The 26,576-nt window shown below is 33.2% G+C and overlaps 1 protein-coding gene across 1 annotated transcript in view; it reads right to left on the reverse strand.

The window, feature by feature from the left end:
* Positions 1-357: 357 nt before the first annotated feature.
* The window catches only part of LOC102809187 (uncharacterized), a 61,363-nt gene continuing 35,144 nt past the window's right edge, over positions 358-26,576 (reverse strand). Inside the window, exon 2 of the mRNA XM_006821768.3 lies at positions 358-8,367. Within this exon, the coding sequence (XP_006821831.3) occupies positions 8,073-8,367 (295 nt within the window). The 3' untranslated portion in view covers positions 358-8,072. The remainder of the gene's footprint in view (positions 8,368-26,576) is intronic.

The raw sequence follows: 26,576 nt of genomic DNA on the forward strand, positions 1-26,576 counted from the left end.
CTATATGCAGTATAAATGTCTTCATTCTTTCCACTTATTTCTATGACTTATAAATGTTTTATTTCAGCAATATTTTACCCCATATCTTGAAAATTACACATGCTAGTTACACTAAAAATTGATCTTAGTTGACCATTTTATATTGATTGATAAGATCTCAAATTTGAAGATGATCAGATAAAAAATGTTAGTAACTGTAATCACAAGAAAAAGACCAATATCTTGAAAATATACACATAGAATACATACATACATAATAATAATAACAAAACAACAAAAACAGACATCTTCCTCTTTTATACCTTGACTTCCATGTGAGATACGGACAACATAACAATATGCATAGAACCAAATGAATTAGGACGAAAATATTGTTTTTATTATATCCTTAAAATTTAATATAAGTTATAACATTTCCAACAACATGCACTAAAAAGAAAATATTCACAGATATATCCCAAGAAATTTTTTTTTTTCCATATTTAAGACACAATAACTAAAATTCAGAAAATGTACATATATATATATCACGTCTCAGGTTCAGATTCTCGGGGCACCGTGGAATACAAGACACGCACGGTCCAGTATATAAGTCAATCATCAGAAAACACATTTACATCTACAATCTAAAAAATAACATAATCATAAGCATCTTTATTTGCATGCCCAAACACTAAACTTATATTTGTACACTATAATCATTCGCCTTTTTATTTACACAACTATTCAGCAAAAGTTAAAGCAATTTACAGTGAATTTCAGAACAAGGTCTGCATTGCTTCCTATCTAGTTTAAATAAATATAATGCTACTAATTAAATTCATATTGTCTTAGTCAACTGCACACTTGATTAATATGTTGCTTCTCCTTGAAATATAAATCTTAAAAGTATATTCACAATTTTTTTTAATCCAAAAAATGACATGCATCTTCAAGAACATAATTATGTCAATCAAAAGCAATAGGAAGATTTTCCGGAAAAGTTGTACTTTCAGCCATTAAATCATAGAATAAGCATTAATGTTGTAAGTGTATTTGTATTAAAGTGGTAGGGTTGTCACCTGCGCACACGCAGGAATTGAGTCCCAAGCGACAATAACAACACACGCTAAAATGCAAAGGCTCATGGGTAGACATTTATTTTTTTAACAATGACATGCTATGCCTATCTGACGCATGCGCAGGTGATGACTCCCCCGCTTTAAACCAAGCTGTGAAAATTAGATGGTGAAGGTCATATGATCAATGACATTTGTAACAACTGGCGTATGTGAGAAAACAATTCAGAGAAAGTCACAGTACAGTGGAACATTTGAAACAATGTGTAACAGTATGACTTGATAGTAATACAGACACTGTTCTGCAACTCACTGTATCAGGACATGATTGTATCATTATGAGTAGCAATACTGAGAATGCAGGTACATGACATTTATATAATTTTTTTCCATCTTGATTTCCCCTCCTTTGGAAGACACTTAGGGCGCAGAGTACAAAAGCAGAATAACAAAGAACTATGCATTTATATGACAAGGTAGTACACCTCATAGTCCCATGCAGCATTAATGATGACATCACAATTACTGTTGCCAACATTCTGATACATTAACTACAACTTTTTTCACGTATATAAATCAGTAAATCCTGCTTTTCATCTCAATTTCATTTACACTCTGCCAATTTGATTTAAAATGTCCACTGAAGCCAAATAAATACACAATTCCATTATTGAAATTATTACACAAGCAAATACATGTTTAGCCTATACTACTGAAAAACCTGTCTCAACCGAACAAAATGTGAATGAAAAATGTTTTCCAATCACTATGAAAGTCTATGACACCACCCAAACAATCATCAGTCAGATGGTTTTCATCGTAGTTTCATGCACCTACATTCAAAAAATTATGTGCCTACATACAATATATAAAATAAACATCTCATTAAAAATCACCTCTACCCCTAAAATAATAATCAAAATAATGATAATTGCTTCTGACATTTTGGTTTGGGCAAACGATAAACAATAGACAAATGCAGTTTTAAAACTTTAAATGAAATGTAATATCAACTATACACACACCTTTAAAGCGAGAGGGTCGTCACCTGCACATGCGCAGTCCCAAGCAATGATAACAACACACGCTAAGAACGCAAAGACTCATGGGTAGATGCTTGTTTGTAAACAATGACACGCTATGGCCACCTGGCGCATGCATAGGTGACAACTCCCCCACTTTAAAGAATGGTGGTTTGTGCAGTGCATGTTCACATTTTGTGTAAACAATAATGCAGCTTACATGTGTGGTAAGTGATCTATACGCTATGACATCACTGCCCTTTATGTCTTATTAATGATGTATTTATATATCTGTAAAATAAGCACACATTCAATAGAACACACACTATATTATCAAGTCAAGAAAGCTATATATGGTTTGCTCTATGTGTACATGTCAAAACAAGCTGCTGATTCAAGTTTTGCAAATAAGTGCTTATATTTATAAAGTGAAATATCTTGGTGGTAACTATACGTTGCAGTTATTTTGGAAATTCATGCTATATTTACAGGGTTATTGACAATTTATTTATTGATAAGATGTCAAGTACAGTTGTATTTATCAATATATCACACTAGATATTGTACCATAAATGTTGTACATTCTGGCAACTTTGACGGTAAAACAGAGATTCTCACACTGAATGTAATGAAGAAAAAGATGAAAAATATTAAAATTGCTATAAATTCACCAAATCTTTAACTTATAAGGATCAGAATATAATTATGGTAATGTTTATGAGGTTTAAATTGGGAGGGGGGGGGGGTGTCCAGAAGTACCAATATGTGTTACCTCTATGTCATGCAAACACCAAAAATATCTTGTATAAGGTCATACAAGGACCAGGATTGACCTCTATTGGGGGAGGGTCATACATATCAGGTCATGCAATATAATCTCCATGGAGGTCATATCTATATCATCTTATGTGACCTGTATGGGTCATGTCTTGCACATACTTGAATGTAAGGACTTAGTACCAGGATGTCTTTGAGTTAAAGGTCAATGACAGTGATATCAAAATATGTTTTCATAATACAGTCTTTAAGATCAAATTCTAGGTATGACTCTGTGGTTTCCTTATAGTTTATAGTACATGATTGGAAAATAAGTGCATTCACCATCCGAATGTTAAACTGAAGAACTGAATCTTTTTCATTGGGACTGCAACATCTGTATAGAATTTGCAACTTTTATTAAAATGATACAATGCAACAGAGGGGATGCAGTTTTTATTAGAGCATCCACACTGAGAAATTGTGAATGTTTAGTTCTCAATTGCTCAAAAAGAATGAGTGTGGCTTGTAATACAGATTTTACAGTAGGTACACTTGTAATACGATACATGTATAAGATACATTGTATACAATCTGACCTCTGTGAGGTCATGTAAGTATCATCAACACACTAATAATATGATGTGTTAAATCTTAAATCGTGCAAATGTCATTCTCTTGTTTATTTAATTTAATATTCCTCTCACTATTAAAGTAAGATATATAATTAATCCTATAGATATAATAAAACTTAAAAGAAATGGTTTGTGTAGACAAGGCTTATGGTTTCAACAAAATCACAATCACAAGTTTGTGAAAAAAACACCCACCCCATAGACTGATATTTGTATGTTTTACGACAAAAAGAAAAGAATTAGCTGGAAAAAGATTGAATTAAGATGTTATGTAGTAATTAAGTTTTCCTCTTATTGAAATAACAAAAATGGTGGGCGGATTTAAGGCTTAAATATTGAGCATATCGAAGAAAATGTCCATAATAATTGATTAGAGAATATTAATTAGGAAAAATAGAATAAGTATTAGATTGCACAATTATCGGTTAGTTTTACATAGAAATTGCAATCCAACTCAATAATAAAATTTTTTCTGAGGGTTTATTTACAAACTTTACATTATTTTGTCAAATATGTATACCATATTTGCTATATAAGAATCCACAAACTGACTGCATGTTTAATGTACTTATTAAAAAATGTCGGTAATTTTGTCATGACTTCCAATGGCCAACCAATTCAAATGTATCTCCTTCTACAATAAAATAATTCTAGAAGTCATCCACACATTTTAATTGTGGGCACAAAATTACATTTTTTTTTTTTTTGATATCCCAGTATATTATTCATTGCTGGCCCACTGTTGCCATGGCAACAGTCAAAAAAATTATTTTTTGAATACTTTCGCTAAATGTATCACCTCCTACCAGTCTTGTAAAAGGAGTGTTTTTATATAGTAGCTGTTTATATTGGTTAATTTGCGCACCAACAAGAGACCACCAGCACCAACGGAACATTCCAACGCAACTTTGAATTCAAATAATCTAGCAAATGCAATCACAAAAAGATCGGAAATAAAAAGTTTGTCATCATACCGAAATCCATGTTAAAGGGTCAACTTGCATGAATATAAAAACAATAACAGCTAAAGACGTACTATTAATATAGTGACTTAGGAAGCTGCTTAATGCTCTTTGCAAAACTTGTATTTGGGGCCCTGTTTTAGCTATAAACCCACGTCAGGTGCACGTTCAGGTCCTACGATGGCAACAACCGAAAAAATGTTGTTTGTATTTTGAGCAAAGTGGATCGCCAATCGGCCTACTGGCTTGTATATGTTGGATGCCTGATGATGTACATCCTGTTTTATTTCGCATTTTGCAGTGGCTGACTGGCGGCCATTTTGTTTCATAGTTTTAGAATTTATTTTATCTGATTTTTTTTCTCAGACATGTTTAGACCAATGCTCTTGATCAAAATGAAGCATATAAATACTGATATTTCATTCATCATATATTAAACTACAAGAACAGAGGGGCTGTGACATTCTCAATGGCTTGTTACAACTAAAATGGCAGTTTTATTGTAATTTTTTTGTGATTTGGTAGTAATTAGCGAGTAATAATATCATCTCATTTTTCAGGAAGAGTGATAGAAAGTTTAGATATTCCAAATTACAATTATGACAATAAATACAATTCTTTAACATTTTAATTAAAAATTTATTTTAGGAAAGATATGAGATGAATTAATTTTTAATCAAAGTATTAGAGTGTTAAGGTTTGACATGTCAAAAGTATCTTGAAAATACTGAGAAATTGATGGCTTTAGCTAAAGTTATCGATATGGTTGTCACTTAGCCATCAAAGTGCCACTTAGTCAAATTGACAAATAGACAAATATTTTAATCTTTTTCCATCAAATTACAAAATATTTGTGTATTTTCAACAAACATGAATCATAATGAATTTGCTATTGGTATAAAGACATATTCCGCACATACAAACAATAGTTTCTTAAGGTAGAGATGCAGGTTTGTGGGCACTTGGGAGTGGAATTTTTTTTTTTTGCTTTTTATTATCCGAACAGTCTTGGCTATAGACTGTTAAAATTTTGTACAATTGTGAATAGTGGAACATACTCAAAAGACGATTTTAAAATATAGATACATTTTTGTAACAGGTGCAAACATTCTCTCTTTTGAATGCTTAGCAAGATTTAGCAAGGCTGTATATAAATAATAAAAAAGAAACATGGTGAAAAAAAGAAATGACGGGATCTCCATATTATGCACTATATTTAACTTTTAACAAAACAATAATACATTTAAATTTGGAACTGTTACAGCCATTTTAATTATGAGCATTAGCAAACTTCTTACTGAGTGAATTGTTATGCAAATTAGCAATTATCTCAGCTTCTTTTTAGTGCACATCCCAGAACTTTAAAGAAAAATAGCTCCTAGACACTTTGACCTTTTGTTTTGAAATTTTCACAAATGATTGACAATGTGTTTATCTTTAAAACGCTGTCGGGGGGGGGGGGCATTGTTTTTGGTTGAACAGTGTTACAACAATAGTACAGGCAACCAGTCTGGGTGTTAATTTATGCATAAACTTGAAGTAGTGAAATTTGGGCTGCTGCCCTGCAAAATTGACAACTGGTAGACAGTTTTCAAGACAGCACTTTCTTCATAGTAAACAGATGTACCCACAAATCAATTTTGACAGGAAACAGAAGCATGGTTTAGGAGCTAATTTGTTTTTAAATCACTTTTGACCAAAAAAGCACATTTTTGTGTATATTTCAAACTACAGTGTCCATAAAAAAAATACTAAAAAAATTTTAAAATTCATACAACAAGCTTTCCGAAAATATATAGTTTTGTGGACAAGGGAGATCATCTTGGTTTCCTAATTAACTAATTAAAACACCTGTCAGGTAAATTGCATCTCTACCTTAATGTGAAATTTCAAAAAGGGCAAACCCCAACATCGATAGTTTTTGTTTTTATACACCACATACATTCTCAGTGTTATGTCAGTTTCTTTATATTGTTTGTATGGTATTTACATACATTCATATCTTTTTCTAGTCAACTTCTTTTTGTGTTTTTATGTGCCTGCCAAATTCATTCATCGTGTATATATCTTATTGTGATTTTGATAATCACATTGCAAAAATAATTTTTAAACCCAATTGTATTTCCATGACATCGATCATGAATTTTCAGTATCGTTCACAACATTTTTATTGTTTATTTTTTTTTTATAACTCTTTTTTAAATTGTTTATTGAAATCACTTTCTATTTTCATTTTGAAATGTGATATGAAGTATACTGTAGAAAGAATTATGATTTTAAAATTACAAGCTTCATGATAGATATATCTTGCACGGATTCCCACTCTAAACAGGAAGCTGCTTGTTAACCACATTACAGATTTCCTTTAATAAAAAAACTGATTGGTCAGAGTAATGAGGTGTAAAGAAAAGCGCTGAAAATTGACCAATTTACAAACCATCAATAAAAGTCCATTTGTATAGAATCCAGTTGTGGAAAGGAAGCTACTTTGAGTAAAGAAACAACAAACAATACACTCACATCATAGAATATTTTAAAACCTATCTGATTGTAAGGAAATCTATTATATACTCAAGTCTTTTGAAGCTCTAAAAATAGTGCCTTGCACTGAGCAACAATACATTTTTAGTTTTGTTCAACTCACAAATTAAAAAAAAATTGAATAAATTAATTATAAGGTCCTATGCGACATTCATATAGAGTGTCTCCAATTTATATCTGTATCTGTTTTTTTCTTTCTTTTTTAAATTAGATCATAATGGCTTATACAAATGAAACAGGTCTATTTAAATTTCTCTCATTATCTCCCTTCCTACATTACTACAATGAGTGTAATAGGAACTTTTTTCAAAAGATAGTTACAAATATGAAAGCTGTGAATTTTAAATGTCACTCATTGAAAAACATTGGAATAATGTAATATGAACAAATATATATTATTATTAAAAAGAAAAAAAAAGTTGATCAAGAGTAAATAAACTAGTCAGCATTTTCATTTTAAATAAAAAAAATAAAATTAAAAAAAAAACTCTTTCAAATTTCAGTTCACATAAATTCTTAAATATTAAATGTTGTATGATTTTATCACTTATAAGGCGTTGACCTGGCAGTCATGTTCTTACATACCTTATATGTAAATTACACCACCAAAACAAAACATTACTTGCATATTTCACAAAAGCATCCCAATAAGCTGACCCATTTGTATATAGTCAATACAAGTATTGCTAGTTACCAAAGCCATCCCTCCAATGCACTTGTTGTTTACTTAAACTGGTGAATTGGCAGCTCGTGTTTCAACAGGCAGCACTACTGCATGATGTATATATGATTGGATTTCAGGCAATGGCATGGGACCAGCCATCTGTCACCAACATTCACTGTTCAAACCCAGTTATCTTGCCCCAAATAAAGCAAACCTGAAGAACTCAAACGCATTAGACAATAAGCATGACATAGTGAAAGTCAGAACCAGTGATATACGAAGACGTCTCTAGTATTTGAAGATCTTAAGCATCTGAACCAATAATTCTCTGATGGAAGTATAAGACTTCAGACATGGTGGTTATCCGTTTTTTTTACAACAGCACCATTCAAGAAAACAAAGAAAACACCTGGTGAAGGTGTGATAGGTATCACTCAAGTTTTGTCAATTTGTGTCCGTCGGTTTTCCCGTCTGTTTTCCCGCTCCTCGATCTCCAAGGATATATCATCCAAATGGCCAGCCTTTTTCTTATTCTGATCAATTTCATTCAGCCTCTCCATAGAAGCGGCTCGTAGATCTTTTTCAGATATGCGAAATGCAGGTCCAACAGGTTGAAAGGGTAGTCTTATTGCCTTTGGTGATTGTGCCCCTTCAGGTGGAGTTATGATAACTGATGGAGAACACGGTGGATAACCATTATCAGGACTTTTGAGAGGTGAATGTGGTGATCTGAAATTGAGACAAAACAATTATTATATTGTTGTACTTTTGTAAACTAACAAATGATTTCTAGGAAAAGGAATACATATTTTTTTGCTGCAAATTCTTAAGCTGTTAAAGCTAAACCCTTGATGATATGTCAAAATCAGTAATTATGCAACACTTACAACATTTTTCATCTGTACTTATTAGGTAAAATACCAATGATCTACCTTAATGCTAACTGTTAAACAGAAGACTTAGATAAGCACATGCTTCCAATAAAGTGCAATGTAAATACTATTATGATATTCATTTTGTTATTGCAGGTCAACTGAAATAATGATGCACAAATGCTAAAAACAGCTAAAAATCAAAGAAAGCTTAGAAAGAACTCCCATGTGCTGAGAGTATTGGAGACACATTAAATATAATTCGAAATTACTTAGCTGAAAACTAATTATGCAAATCAGAAAATTAATATGACCAGATTTGAGTGTAAAACTAATGAGGTCTGCGCAATGTAACAGAAAATCTATGTCTCCAAGTTTAATTGAAATGTGATTAGAACCAAAAAATTATGAATTATTATGCTTATTAGGGAATTAATATGAACAGATTTTTACCCCAAACTAATTAGGTTTGTACATTGTCCTAGAGCATCTTTGTACTAAGTTTCATTGAAATGGAATAATTAGCACCGTGAAAACTCCAAAATTTCGACCCCTCTAAAAATTTGACCGCCTATTTATTTGCCGGGTTTCGGTGTTTTATTTACCTCCAAATTTTCGACTCCACTAAAAATTGCCGACTCATTCTTATTCGAAAATTGCGACCAGTTTTAGTTTTCCCCCAAACGAAAAAAAAAACCGATGTGAGCGTTCAAACGGGACCTTTCTCAAAGGCATGAATCCGGGTTTCTGATTGACTGAGAGATTTTTATTTTATTGGTAACGAAAATATATTCTAAATAAACGAAGTTTCAAATAAAAACGAACACAAAAATCTCGGCATGCTGCGTTTCTGAATTGTTGATTATTACTGTACTCAGTAGTGATTATAATAATGTACACAAAATAAATTTGTTGAATGGTTATGAAATACAAATAAAAGTCAACTTAGTTTCATCGTAAGTGAATGATTCCGGTCTCGTATAAACGTTTGATGCTGTAGGATATCCGCCATGTTCTCTTAGGTCAAATAGGTCAAATCGCTAATTAACCAATCAAAAAGCTGGATGTTGCGAAAACGGCATGATTTTTTTTAAATAAAAAAATTAGTTGTTTTTAAAAAATAAACTGGTCATCTGAAGAATAATTTAACATTGTTCACAGTGATAACAGCTCATTCTCGAAAGGAAGCTTACCCGCTCACGCTAGTCACGATAAAAATCATACTCGTGTACTCTTGAATAGACAGACGTCAATGACTACGGTAAAACTTAGACTCTATTTTAGCCGGCAGGATTGATTGAAATGTCCGAAAAATGACGCCAAAATACACCTTAAAAGTCCCATTTTATTTTCTTAAATCCCATTATATTTTTTAATCCAAGGGCGAATTTACGGCAGAATTTGGTCCCTCAAATCACCGGTACGGTGCTCAAATAAGGGACACGTGAGCTTTGATTCTAACCGGATACATTGCACTGGGTCGGGGAGATCGTTTGCTAAACTTCCATGTATCTTTTGTCCAATGGGTACCTGTACTTCGAACATTCGCAAGTTTTCCTAGGTAGTGCGAGACAGCTTTGTCTTTTGACCTATTAGTTTTGTGCTGACCTCTTCTCCGCGTCTTGATGTTTTGTTTTGCTTGTCATAATACTCACTGATTGATGACTTTGTTTAGATTTTGAGTTACAACTTGGCCACGACCTTTGCTTTTACCGTGAAACATGAGGAAGTTTACGTCAATTGACGGACATTGCATTTTTTAAAAACTAATGAAGCACACTGTCTATCATCCCCATTTTTTTTTGCTGATTTCTATTCTGAAAAATTCGACTGTCCGAAAATGCACCTTAATTTTGACTCTAAAAACACGTCACATTTCTAACACAAATTATTTAAAACCAGTCGAAATTTTGGAGTTTTTACGGTACTTTAGATATCAGTGTGAAAGATTAAAATTGGTTAATTATGCAAATTAGGTAATTAATATGTACAGATTTTAACCCACAATTATTCAGGTCTGTCTATTGTCCTACAGCATCCATGTACATTCATTGATATGTGATGTATAGTACCTGAGATATCAGTGTGAAAGTTGGTTAATTATGCAAATTAGGTGATTAATATGCACAAATATTTACCGGAAACTAATTGGGTCTGCATAATTCTAGATTCATTGAAATATGATGATTAGTACTTTAGATATCAGTAGAAAAGCTGAAAATTAATTATGCAAATTAGGTAATTAATATGCACAATTATTTACCCTAAAACTAATCAGGTCTCTGCATAGTCCTAAAGGATCTATGTACCAAGTTTCATTGAAATGCGATGATTAGTACTTGAGATACCCGTGGAAAAGCTGAAAATTAACTAATTATGCAAATTAGGTGATTAATATGCACAAATATTTATCGAAAACAATCAATCTCTGCATAGTCCTTGAGTATGTAAGTACCAAGTTTCATTGAAATGTAATGCTAACTACTTATATCAAATGCTGAAAATTAATTAATTATGCAAATTAGGTAATTAATACGTACTGATATTACCATAAAAACTATCAGGTCTGTGCAGTGTCGTATGACATCTATGTACCAAGTTTCATTGAAATGTGATGATTAGTACTTGAGATATCAGTGGAAAAACCGAAAATTGACTAATCATTATGCAAATTAGGTAATTAGTATCCACGGATTATTACCAAAAACTAATCAAAACCTAGCATTAGTTCAGAGCATCTATGTACAAAGTTTCATCAAAATCCAATGAGTGGTTGTTTAGATATCAGTGGAACAGTCATGGAACCACTAAAAAATAGCTAATTATCATGCAAATTAGGTAATTAATATGCACGGATTTTTACCAAAAATTAATCAAATCTGCGCATATGTTCAGAGCATCTATGTACCAAGTTTCATCAAAATCCAATGAGTGGTTCTTTAGATATCAGTGGAACAGTCATAGAACAGCTAAAAATTAGCTAATTATCATGCAAATTAGGTAATTAACGAGCATGGATTTTTACCAAAACCTAATCAAATCTGCGCATTGGCCCAGAGCATCTATGCACCAAGTTTCATCAAAAACCGATGTATGGTTCTTGAGATAGCAGTGGAACAGTCGGACACACATACACACATACACACACACATACACACATACACACATACACACATACACACATACACACATACACACATACACACATACACACATACACACATACAGACACACTAACTGCAAAGACTCCCATTTTGTGCTTCGCACATGGGAGTCAACAACAGACAATTCCTTTTGAGAAATACACCTAAAGAAAAGCTTGTAGTCTTTCTAATCATAGAACAAATCTAGTACGATAAACCAAAAGAACTCTAATTGTGTACTGAAAATAGTATGAGTATGACAGAGATATAAAACAAACAATAGTTTTTTAAATAACTGAAAACTAACACTGTATAATCTTTCATATATATTTGCAAAGTTAACAATATTCAGGATCAAGTTTAATCATAATTGGCTAAATAAATGAAATGAAAGTAAATGATATAAGTAATTGCTATCATTAACTGAATTAAAGAAGTCCTAATCAAATCTGTGGATAAGCAGTCATTCGATATATTAAGTGATTCATGAAATGTATCTGGAAACTAATACATTGTAAATTAGGTAATTAATATACACAAATTTGAACCAAAAAATTATTTCAATGTATATCTGCAAACTATCCTATACCACATAATGGAATCCAACAAGGCAATACAAACTGAATATCAACCAGCGAAAAAATTGGGATAATATGAGGTTATCATAAATATACTGCAACTTATAAATAAGGCAGTACAGTGGTCATATCGACCAATGTATAGCAGAGGTTGTTGTGACCCAGTACTGCCTGAGTGCATATTTTGCAGTATTCTCGCGACACCTTATTGTTATTATTATTATTATTATCTTTTTCCTGCTTGTAATACCAATTTGATGAGAGATTATATCCCAAACGAATTCTATTCTATTCCTGTCACTAAGTGCTATGGCACTTCTTCGTCCAATGTAAATAAAAGAAAGTGTCCAATTGTGACGTCAATAACCTTGAACTCATCAATACTGATGATGTAGTTTACAACATATAAAGGACAATTTGAACATTTAAAGTGCTAATACGTTGGGACGGGTGCTGATATGACTCTTCTAACACAGGTCAGTAAATTCTATTGTTTTCAGTGATAGATATACAATAATAAGTATTTTACAAAGATAAAGAAGAATCATTCACAACATAAGCTAATATTTAGAATTTCTACTGAGTGTCACTGCTTGACACCATTTTTACTCAAGGCAATTGAAAACATCACATGAATCTGCTAGAGTACATGTGTGCACATGTTCTTATTAGTCTAAAGTTTCACAAATATTTTTACTTAGATTGACTCCTGATGCATTACCGGACTTGCAGATTTCATATTCATGTTGATGGCAATAATTTCACATATAACGAATGACATTGCTTTTGAATAAAATTCAATTTTTTTTCCATATTTACCACAATTACTTCTGCCACTTCATGAATTATAACATAAATCATTGTTCACACAGTTTTGTTGGAAAATTTATCCAAAAATACATTATAATAACCAGCTCTGCAACTACCTTTTAGTACAGAAAAGAACAGCGCCACCAGGAGTTGAACAAAAGACAACAATTGCACTTGTGAGTGTTTTTTATCTGAAAAGACCAATTCACACAGTCAGCCACAAAATTCATGATCATATAGGTCAAAGGTTAGTCAGAATCCTACCATGGATAAAGACATTACTTGTGATGGATGAGAAGTTTACAAAGTTCATACTAGATATATGTTCAGGAATAACTCATCCATTTCAATGCTAGTTGACAGTTAGGGTTCAATTTGAAGAGTATGTAAACAATATAAAGCAATTTGGTTGAATATACAACACATTCTCAGATAGGAGGAGGGTCACCCTTTTTATTATTTTTTTTTTTAGCAAACATAATAATTTATTAATGTAATTTGGTGATTTTAGTTTTTTTCTTTTTACCGTAGAAATTAGCTATTCACACTAACATTTGGACTCTACCCAAAAAAATTTGGAGTTCAGAATAAACAGCATTTCATTAATAGCAAAATGTAACCACCTTAAAATCAGTATAATGTATATCAATGTTCCAGGTTTAATCTACGTATTATGTGTATGTGTAACACAGAAAACAATTACAACATAGGTCTACTACCTGTGAAATGAATTTGTAACTGATTATGCACAAAAAATATGCATACTTTTACATTTTAAAAAGATTGTACACTATGCAGTTATTTTCATATCTAAGAAATATTAGCAATGTATGTAATATTTGTTATTTATGTATACAAACAAAACAAAATAAATATATAATATTGTGTTTTTCATCTTAGAAAACACCTGGGAATCAGGTGTACTCGTATTTTAATACAAAATGCATTAAATAAGGAGAAATGTTCCTGAGATTTGCCTCTCACTGAGAAATTTTGTGAAAATAGTGGGAAAGACTAATTGCAGGCCATCTGTGAAGGTCACAGCCAAGTCATCTAATTCTACAATCAGCCATTTACCTTTAATACTATCATTGAATTGAAAATGAACACTGGCATTTAGTGGCATAGCAACCAAGTGAAACTCAAAACACCACTATTAAACCAGATGATGTATTTCCGAATCCTTAATCAAACTTGAAGTAAGTGAATACATTGTATTTATTCAACTGTTAAAAGCTAAGATTGTCAGAAAGATGATAGAATAGATTTATACTAGATAATGCTTTTATCAACTTGAAGTATAGCATCAAAATAGGACAGGGAAGGAGTGAACATGAAAACTGTAACAATAAAGAGAAAATAGGATTTTACGATTGATTTAAAATGGCAGTCAGTATTAAATATTGGCAATGAGAAGGGAAAGATTTGTTATTGAAAGAATAAAGTTTTCAGTTTATGGTATACATGTACAATGTACTAGACATAAACATTGAATAAATAGCCTAGCTAGAGAGTGGACATTTTGTTAGCTAACAGTATGAAATTGCATATACCGGTACCATGTACGTGGTTTTAAGCATGTTTTTTTTTATTTCCAAGATGGGTAGTTTTCTGGAAAGAACATCTCATTCTGACTATAAAATGGATCTAGAATAAAGGTGATCGCTATGCCAACAACAATATACATTTTGATCACAACTGTGAACGTCAATGAACTGGCATAGTATATCAAATATATAATTAGTCGTATATATTCTAAAACACTCATTGGAAACAAATATTTCCCCAGAGTGAAGACAAAAATTGACAAAATTTAGATAATCTCTCCCGTACCAGTAATTGTCAAGTAACCAGCAATAATATAAAAAACAATGAAGGCCACCTAGTAAAAAACACAATATTGCTTGTACTTAGTAATCTATTAAATATATATCTGATTGATCTATATGTACACAATAAGAAAAGGTAAATGATCACATAAAAGGAGATCAATATACACTGTATGACATTTTATTAATAAAAATTGATTTTAAAAATTTAATTTCATATTTTGAATTCAGACAATAAATATACCAACAGTCAGTAGGAAGATTGTTATCATTCATTTAGTTATAATTTTAGGGGAATAGATACTATGATAAGTATTATGATTCAGTAGATAGTCTCACAGTTGATAACTATTATATTAATTTGCAAATTACAATTTACAATTACTTTTTAAAGATGTAATATTGATGATTGTATGTAGACACAATGAACTATGATTTATCTTTTACTGAAAACTCTGTTCTTGTAGCTCAGCATTTGTTTGAGCAATGAAACAATGATTCTCTGAGACACATGTGTGCCGTTTTGTTGGGTATGTACAATAACAATCTTTGCACACGCGTATTTGTGGTTTTAATTTTTTCAACTAACAAATACTGTGTGCTCTGCAAAAAGTACAGTTTCAGTTTATGATAAATAATAATTCAGATGGGTCTACAGTATGGAGTATCGTACAGCGGTACCGGATATTAAAAAATGAATATTTACATCAATATTACATCTTTAAGGCACCAAACTTTGATAATTCATTGACATAATTATATGATTGTACTTATAAATATAACTCACTGTGACACACTGTCTTAAAACGAGGGAGTTGTCACGTCACCTGTGCATGCGTCAGATGGCCATAGTGTGTCATTGTTTACAAACAAGCATCTACCCATGAGCCTTTGCATTTTTTGAATGTGTTGTTATCGTTGCTTTGGCGGGTGACGACCCTCCCGGTTTATGGATCGCAATAAAATGTTTTCTGTGGTCTTCACTGAATTATGAAATTCAGGAAGAATTTTCCCCTGCACAATTCAAGTGATGCATTAGCACACATATAATACACGAACATTACTCTTCAAATATTAAGAGATACATGTAGCACTAACACTGCAATATTGATTTAAGGCAGAAAATGAAATTGAACTTATTGTAAATTTACTCCTAGTTCATATGGATTCGATCATCCCATCTTAACCTAGTCCCATACATACATGTTATAACAGCAATAAGGGTTCAATTCCTGAACACATACTTCAACACAGGGGCTAAATTACAAGTAAATATTTAGTTCCTATTTTTATCTGTAAGTACTGGTATGTGTTATCTTAGTAAATAATGAAGTGCTTCACACAAACTAACAAATAAATCAAGTTTTCATGACAGATTAATCTCTCTCCTTGACCACCATTTCTTTTAGAAATCTTTCATTGCTAATAGAATCTAATCAATTTATCTGTAAAGCTATTACGGGCGAGCAGGGTAGGGGGTGTACTGCAATTGGGTAATCATTGTAAAATCATCAGTACATGAAGATAATGAAATTCACCCCTTTCACAGTGACACAGAAGTAAATTATAGGCTATAATATAAACCACATACTACAATGCATGTGTGGCACAGAAGATAATTACAACATGTGACCTAAATTTGTAGCTGAATTATTGCAGGGAATGTGCATACATCAACTTTTTAAAAAAAAAAAAACTGTACTATTAAGTAATTATTTTTATATTTAATCTAAATAGGCGGATGATTGCCTTTTTAACTATTCAGGAATAGTTTCAGATTGTTCAGTCACTAAGCTACAATTGTGTATAGTAGTGCTGATTTGGTCAGTGAAGGGAAGAGGATTTGCTATACTTTAAGGTGTTTATGATCATTGTATTTGCATATATAATAAAAGTACACGCACACAGAAGAAAATTACATTATCCCGAAAGTGCCATTTATCCGAAATGATAAGCATTTCATCCCATTGTTTTTTATTTTTTTCAAAGATGTGCAATTGTGTTACAATTACCTCATAATGATTTAATTATTGCAGCAACAAAAAGTAAACTATGAACTAGAAATTTATTAAATATGAATATTACATATAGGAATAATTCCAAATGATTCTGAAAATCACAACTTGATGCAAATCTGAACCAGAATAGAAGAAGGCAAGGATATGGCCTGGATTCCTTTGTGTATTATTTTCACTGGCATTTAATTTCACTATTTTATTCAATGTCACTGGGTTTTAAGTTCACCAGCTTGGTTGAGAAACATTAGCTTTGTTATTTTACATGTTTACGTGGATTCAATTTAGCACTGATTTTGACCATAAAAACGGCGATGTTTCCCCCCCTGAAAACTGGTGATTCGCAATTTTCAAAAGGTAAACTGAGTGTGGAGGAAGTATTTGGACACCTTTCACATTCACCAACAGGTCGTTCACACCCGATTTGTGATAGTCTCAATGGACACATTTATTCAGAAAAGTAAAACGATGCCAATGACCAGGTTTCACAAACCAAACTACCGTACTATCCGTAATCACGATTTTTATGCAAGAAAACACACTTTTCACGTGCACGGGGTGGGCTTATATACTCTGGGATAGGCTTATGATTGGGGAAGTACAGTAGATATAAGCATCTCAATCATTATTAGTAAACTTTACACAAGTATATGCATCTAGTATTAAATTGTTATGCACCATAGTTGTCGTGTACCTGCAGAGTTACAATCAATTATAAAATATCCTTCAATTATCAAATTCAATTAAGTTATGAAATAGGGAATAATTTCTAATTTATTTATTTGACATCTTTGTAAATAATTAAATGCATGCATGTATTGGCTGTATCTCATTAGTTTACAAATGGGCCACAGAGACTAACACATTAAATATTTCAATAGAAATTTGCTTGATTGAAGATGAATGTACCCCATGTGAATTAATCATCAAAATTGCTTTTCTAAAAATTGAAACTAAACTGAGAAGACAAGGTGAAATGATGAAAAAAAAAAGTGACATGTCGATTTACAGAAATTAGAATTTAATAGTGTTATCAACAATTTTTTGCCAATATTGATAAAAATCATTACCCAAAAACATAGCATAACTATTACAACCTTGTCCATTGAGAATCTGGTTGAATAACAAATTGATGGATGGATACTATGATCATTTTTTTGCATGGTAAAAATGAGTATAAAAGTTCTAATACTGGCTAAAATTTAGGTGTGGCCACCGATTGACCATATTAGGTTGAGTCACAAAAACAATGCACTTGTAACCTTAAAGATAAAGATAATAAATGCTTTATTCCAACCACTCAGAAAAGTTTTTAATTTTGCTATATTAGATATAAAGTTAATGAAAAGACAAAAGCTTCTGCAATAATAACATATAAAACGATATAAATATAAAGATAACTGAAAATGAATAGAAATTATTTTTGTTTATAATATAAATCATTAAACCAATCAGTCACCACTGAGAAACAGCTTTGGACACATAAAAAATGATGATTTAATGCTTTTATATAAAATCTGTCATCAGTTGGTCATTTCAAATCAAATCGAAATGTTGGAAAAGATGTATCTCTTGATATTCTACCTATGTAGAACAAAGACGGTAACTTTATAAACAAGCAGCCTATCGGCTGAGATAGCTCAGCTGTTAGCAATGCACATTTCAATTAAAGAACTGAAGACATCATTAGAAAATGAACAATATGTATAGTATCAAAGAAATCGGACTTACAGTTTTTAACAAGAAGTCAAAAATATCACTTTTTACCAAAAATGACAAAAATATTCACCAAAATTAGAGAATTGAAGATATCATCACAAAATGAACAAATCTGAGAGAGGTCCACATGTAGTACCTATATATGTAATATCAAAGCAATCGGACTTACAGTTTTTAACAAGAAGTCGAAAATATCACTTTTTACCAAAAATGACAAAAATATTTACCAAAATTAGAGAATTGAAGACATCATCACAAAATGAACAAATCTGAGAGAGGTCTACCCAAGGTACATATACACGAAGTATCAAAGCATTCAGGCTTGTAGTTTTCAAGAAGAAGTCGAAAAAGTAAAACATTGACACGGACGACGACAACGGATGACGACGACGACGGACGCCGCCGGACAATCACTCATATGATAAGCTCTGCTCGACAAAGTCGACAGCGGAGCTAAAAAAAAGTGGCTGGAAACTTATAAAAAAATAGTGGCCATTCAGCCACATTTGTTCGAACCACAGATAAAAAAAGATGTGCACCTGTAACCCAATATAATCACCAAACCAACTTTGAATCAAATCAGCCCAGTCATCTCTGAGACACGTCCAGAAAAACTGGCATAGACACCATAAAAACCAAAATGGCCACCAGTCGTCCATATTTCTTGAATCACGAATAAAAAAATGATTTGACCTGTAACCCAAGTGTATTATCATAATACAAAATTCAATCCAGTCAAGTTACACTGTATCAGCCAAAAACACCAGATCAAAGATCAATAGAATAAAAAACAAATCAACATGCACATGTCTTGTGACTTTGCACCAGCTTTGAATCGGTTCAGACATTCAAGGAAATGACATCAGGACACAGATCTAAAATATAAGTTTCAGACTACCATCCTACGGTAGCTAATAAGAAATTTATTAGCAGTGAAGAACTCTATGCCTTTGAAAAAAAAAAATTATAATGAGCAGTTACAGTGAGAAACTACTTTCAACTTCCAATAAATTCCCTGTTGGAGGCCTTTTCATTTATATGATATAAAGTAGATAACAAGATGTGTAGTCAGAACACAAGTAAATCTCCTTCTTGCTTTGGTATGCGTCAAGTTAATACACACTGTTCACATTTTTACCATATTTTGTTATCAATGGCATTCTATATATCTATAAGTGGGTATAACTTCCTTGACCCAAACAGGAAGGCCATTCCAGTAAATGATATGTTTGTTTATTTAAACAATAAACCTGTTATGCCCAGGATTTTTAACATTAATCAAAAACATGACAATGCAGAAATAAAATAATGTGGTATGAAAATGTAAGGCATATGAGCAGTGATCAATACAATTTTTTCTTACTGCAGTAATTGTTGATACTTTAAACACCACTGTAAATTCTTGCTAATTTATTATATATTATGGGCCAACAATTTATATATTACAAATGCATGCCTTATAGTAAGGTAGTAAGTTATATGGAATGATTTTTACATTTCTAACACCCAAATGGTAAACTTTCCAGCCACAAATCATGATAGAAAATAATTCTCTGAGCATAGGTCTAATGTTTTTCCATAAATGGCATAAATACATGTATGATGCATGTTTTGAGGTTAGGTGGCTTTAATATAAGTCTATAAATGATCAGTATTGTGTAATCATCTTCTGATGTCATAATAGCATAATAAAGTATTTTATCTATAGAGGCCATAAACTAATATTATATATTTATATGTACATTCTTGTTGTTCATTCATTCATTCATTCATTCATTCATTCATTCATTCATTCATTCATTCATTCATTCATTCATTCATTCATTCATTCATTTATTTATTTATTTATTTATTTTATTTTATTTTAATGATCCAGTATTCAACCAATGCAAATTTACACAGTAGATATACAGCAATTTGAAAGCCATAGAGTGGAAAATTAAGATATTCAGAAATATAGCAAGCACTTCAAAAAAATCCCATGTGATCATTATGTGAGCAGACTTCAATGATTTATCAATATGTTGAAGCCATTAAATATAGCTTATAACAGCTAGGTAGATAAAACTACAATGCATGCTGTCTTCTGTCAACAAGACCTGGCAGAACAGCTATGCTTTCCAGCTGTCAGTATTACAAGAATTACGTGCATGTACTACTGTCTGGAGTCAACCATTAAAAACAGGGGAGATACATTAACAAAAACTGTGCATATTATTTGTTATTTTTTTTTTCAGAATGATGTTGTTGTTGTAAACATGTTCTTACTTTTATCTATAAATGTATTTTTTCGAAGTATGTTATATATTAGGATTTTTTTTTCTGTCGTTGTTTCTTGTGTTTTTTCAAAATCTTTCACTCCCCACACTAGTATAAACGGTCAACTCCTCAGCACATTTGCAATATCACATATTCTTAAGAATGCGAGTACACGAGATACTGTACTTTTCGTAAATTTGTACCTTCATCATTATTATTGTTCTGAATGAGGGAAGGAAAGCAGGAAGGATAGAATTTATTTATTTTTTCTATGTCAGTGGTGAAGAACTGTAATAATTATAATTATATAATACATACACTGTATTTTTCTATTAATAGTGCACTTTATGTAAATGACAATGTGGTTCTATGGTCAAACTAAGTAATATTTTTTTTATAGTCCAGTATATAATAAATGCAATTTTTAGTTTGAATGTGCTTCTATTTAAGATGTAATAGAAAAAATCGGGTAAGCTCTGCTTTCATTTTATTAATTTTTTTTACCTCTGCTTTGTTTTTAATGTGAGTAATAAATAAAACAGTAACATTGAATCAATATTACATTTTTAGACCCTAGAATATGAACAGATGATTTACTTTTTTCTAATCATTCTATACATGTATGTATCCTTGAATTATTAAAACCAAATTACATCATAAATTATATAATATAGGTAATCAATTCCAAGATAATGTCTATCGCCCCATTCATTACATGTACAGTATTATATACTCCTTTTTTAATCATCTCTACCCTGGAAAACCATCTATGGTACATCAGTTCATTACAGCAAGTCTCAGAAGTATTGGGGCAAATTGCAAACTCACTAGTGAATTGGCTATAAACTGCTCGGGTTTGACTAAACTGTTGGCTTTTTCAAAGGTTATTTGCTGTATTACGTGAGATGTGGTAATGTAAAAATACAAATTTAGTTTACAATTACCAGATTGGTAGCCAAGTACAAGTAATTTACAAAAAAAGCTGCATCACCCCATGGGGCGTCCTGTCATAATCATACCTTTCCCTCGCCTTTCCTTGGTCAGAACTTGGTGTACGCCTTTCCTTGGTCAGAACTTGGTGTACGGTATAAGCTTGGTCAGCTGGTGTATAAGTGATGATATGATACAGCTTGAATCGAGGGGGGGGGGGCATTCATAACCAAATGATTTGTTGGGGTACCATCAAGCCAATCGATAATAAAATTGCCTACATGCATCGATTTTGCATGATAAATCTCTTGCAAATTGGCTGCCCCAATACTTCTGAGACTTGCTTTAATAACTTGGCTTGAATTACTATGCCATTGTTTAATTTTAGATATCAAATTTACTTGGTTTTGGTAATACAATAGACGAGTATGATATGCTCATATAGAATAAAAAACCTTATGATGAGTAGGATAGGTTGCTATGATTCCTACATGGTATATACGGATTTATAGCTACTAATTCAGTGCCTCCATGGTATATAATAATAATAATAATATCTTTATTACACTCACTGTAATGAATAATGACAGTTCATCTCAAGTTGAAGTAATAAAGTATTTAACATTTCTATGGTATATACATGTATATATATATATATATGGATCTCTGGCTACTACTGAAGTGCAGCCATGGTGTATATGGATCTCTGGATGCTATTATGGTGCCCCCATGGTATATATGGATCTCTGGCTACTACTGTAGTGCAGCCATGGTATATATGGATCTCTGGATGCTATTATGGTGCCCTCATGGTGTATATGGATCTCTGGCTGCTATTGTGGTGTTCCCATGGTATATATGGATCTCTGGCTACTACTGTAGTGCAGCCATGGTATATATGGATCTCTGGCTGCTATTATGGTGCCCCCATGGTGTATATGGATCTCTGGCTGCTATTGTGGTGTTCCCATGGTATATATGGATCTCTGGCTACTACTGTAGTGCAGCCATGGTATATATGGATCTCTGGCTGCTATTATGGTGCCCCCATAGTGTATATGGATCTCTGGCTGCTATTGTGGTGTTCCCATGGTATATATGGATCTCTGGCTACTACTGTAGTGCAGCCATGGTATATATGGATCTCTGGCTGCTATTATGGTGCCCCCATGGTGTATATGGATTTATTGGTGTATATACTTCTATCGTGGTGCCCCCATGGTATATATGGATCTCTGGCTACTATTGTGGTGCCCCCATGGTATATATGGATCTCTGGCTGCTATTGTGGTGCCCCCATGGTATATATGGATCTCTGGCTGCTATTGTGGTGTTCCCATGGTATATATGGATCTCTGGCTGCTATTGTGGTGTTCCCATGGTATATATGGATCTCTGGCTACTACTGTAGTGCAGCCATGGTATATATGGATCTCTGGCTGCTATTGTGGTGCCCCCATGGTGTATATGGATTTATTGGTGTATATACTGCTATCGTGATGCCCCCATGGTATATATGGATCTCTGGCTGCTATTGTGGTGTTCCCATGGTATATATGGATCTCTGGCTACTATTGTAGTCCCCCATGGTATATATGGATCTCTGGCTAATATTGTGGTCCCTGTGGTATATATGGATCTCTGGCTACTATTGTGGTCCCTGTGGTATATATGGATCTCTGGCTACTGTTGTGGTGCCCCCATGGTATATATGGATCTTTGGCTGCTATTGTGGTCTCCTGTGGTATATATGGATCTCTGGCTACTATTGTGGTCCCTGTAGTATATATGGATCTCTGGCTACTGTTGTGGTGCCCCATGGTATATATGGATCTCTGGCTACTATTGTGGTGCCCCCATGATATGTATGGATCTCTGGCTACTACTGTAGTGCAGCCATGGTATATATGGATCTCTGGCTGCTATTGTGGTGCCCCCATGGTGTATATGGATTTATTGGTGTATATACTGCTATCGTGATGCCCCCATGGTATATATGGATTTCTGGCTGCTATTGTGGTGTTCCCATGGTATATATGGATCTCTGGCTACTACTGTAGTGCAGCCATGGTATATATGGATCTCTGGCTGCTATTATGGTGCCCCCATGGTGTATATGGATTTATTGGTGTATATACTTCTATCGTGGTGCCCCCATGGTATATATGGATCTCTGGCTGCGATTGTGGTGCCCCCATGATATATATGGATCTCTGGCTGCTATTGTGGTGCCCCCATGGCATATATAGATCTCTGGCTGCTATTGTGGTGCCGCCATGGTATATATGGATCTCTGGCTACTATTGTGGTGTCCCCCTGGTATATATGGATCTCTGGCTACTATTGTGGTTCCCCATGGTATATATGGATCTCTGGCTATTATTGTGGTCTCCTGTGGTATATATGGATCTCTGGCTACTATTGTGGTCCCTGTGGTATATATGGATCTCTGGCTACTGTTGTGGTGCCCCCTGGTATATATGGATCTCTGGCTACCATTATGGTGTCCCCATGTTATATATGGATCTCAGACTACTATTTTGGTTCCCCATGGTATATATGGATCTCTGGCTACTATTGTTGTTCCCTGTGGTATATGTGGATCTCTGGCTAATATTGTGGTTCCCCATGGTATATATGGATCTCTGGCTAATATTGTGGTTCCCCGTGGTATATATGGATCTCTGGCTACTATTGTGGTTCCCCATGGTATATATGGATCTCTGGCTACTATTGTGGTGCCCCCATGGTATATATAGATCTTTGGCTACTATTGTGATGTCCCCCTGGTATATATAGATCTCTGGCTACTATTGTGGTACCATGTGGTATATATGGATCTCTGGCTACTATTGTGGTGTCCCCATGGTATATATAGATCTTTGGCTACTATTGTAATGCCCCCATGGTATATATGGATCTCTGGCTACTATTGTGGTACCCTGTGGTATATATGGATCTCTGGCTACTATTGTAGTGCCCTCCTGGTATATATGGATCTCTGACTACTATTGTGGTTCCCCATGGTATATATGGATCTTTGGCTACTATTGTGATGTCCCCCTGGTATATATGGATCTCAGATTGTGGTACCCTGTGGTATATATGGATCTCTGGCTACTATTGTTGTACCCTGTGGTATATATAGATCTCTGGCTACTATTGTCGTGCCCCCATGGTATATATAGATCTATGGCTGCTATTGTGATGCCCCCATGGTATATATGAATCTTTGGCTACTATTTTGATTCCCCGTGGCATATATGAATCTCTGGCTACTATTGTGGTGCCCCATGGTATATATGGATCTCTGGCTACTATTGTGGTACCATGTGGTATATATGGATCTCTGGCTACTATTGTGGTGCCCCCATGGTATATATGGATCTCTGGCTACTATTGTAGTGCCCCCATGGTATATATGGATCTCTGGCTACTATTGTGGTACCCTGTGGTATATATGGATCTCTGGCTACTATTGTAGTGCCCCCATGGTATATATGGATCTCTGGCTACTATTGTGGTACCCTGTGGTATATATGGATCTCTGGCTACTATTGTGGTACCCTGTGGTATATATGGATCTCTGGCTACTATTGTGGTATCCTGTGGTATATATGGATCTCTAGCTACTATTGTGGTTTCCAATGGTATATGGATTTCTGGCTACTATTGTTGTTCTCTCGTTGTGTATCTTATTAGCTATGTGTAATTTCCTGGTTTCAGAGATAACATTTGGGGAATACTGTCATGTCTTAGTTAATAAATCATTTTCCTTTTAAATTTATTGATTTTTAGAGTGAAATTCCAACAGACATGAGCTAACATTCCATTTGAGACAGGAAAAAAAAGGTTCTAGTCAATTTGTTCTCAAAATTATTTTTTATTCTTGTTTGTCATTAAAATTTTGCTTTTATTTTCAATTTTTTTTAACTTGATTTTTTTTTTCCATATTTTATCACATACATATTTTTTAAATGGCATAGTTAATGACCAAAAACATTTCTGTGCCTAATAGTGTTTTTTTTTTCTTTTGAATGCACTAATTACTCCGTGCAAGACTGAGCTAGATCAGTAGTAAATCCATAGCACGACACAATTCATTTACAATTTCAGTGAGGTGATTAGCACTACAAAGGTCTAGAGTTCAATATCGTCACAACTCACTGATGCATATATCAATTTGGGAAAGTGCTGTAGCTTCAATAATTGTACGGGTTCTATTCTTGGGCACATCAGGTGCTAATGAAGGCTTCCAAAAGTATTGAAACATGCACGGATTGCTATACATTGTAGAACAATACAAACACATTTGTTGCTAGGTTAGTAGTCTTCTCATGCCTTTACATTCTGACATTGATCATCATAAGTTTTATATTTCATTTCACAGCATGGCACAATTACCCTACACATGACGAACATACATATAAGTTATCTTACACAGAGTAGCAATTAATATACCCACAACTCATTTTCAGTTTAAATAAAATAACATCCAGGTTTAAATGTTACATTTTCCCTCTCTTTAACTCAGATGGTGTAAATTAGAAAAAACACCCACCAGTCAATTCAGTGCCATTTTTATTTAATATGGTAACTGTGATTAATTTGGAGAGGGGGGTTAAATATGCACCATTAAACATACATTCACAGAGACTATGATATTTCACTGTTGATCAATGTAATCCTCCCTTTTGGAATCTTGACAATAAAGAGAACACAGTAACACAAACAAGAGCGAGATATGAAAAAAAACACAATGAGCCAACGTATACTGTGCAAA

The sequence above is a fragment of the Saccoglossus kowalevskii genome, chromosome 8 (assembly GCF_978046115.1).
Source record: "Saccoglossus kowalevskii chromosome 8, keSacKowa6.1, whole genome shotgun sequence".
NCBI classification, from domain to species: Eukaryota; Metazoa; Hemichordata; class Enteropneusta; family Harrimaniidae; genus Saccoglossus; species Saccoglossus kowalevskii.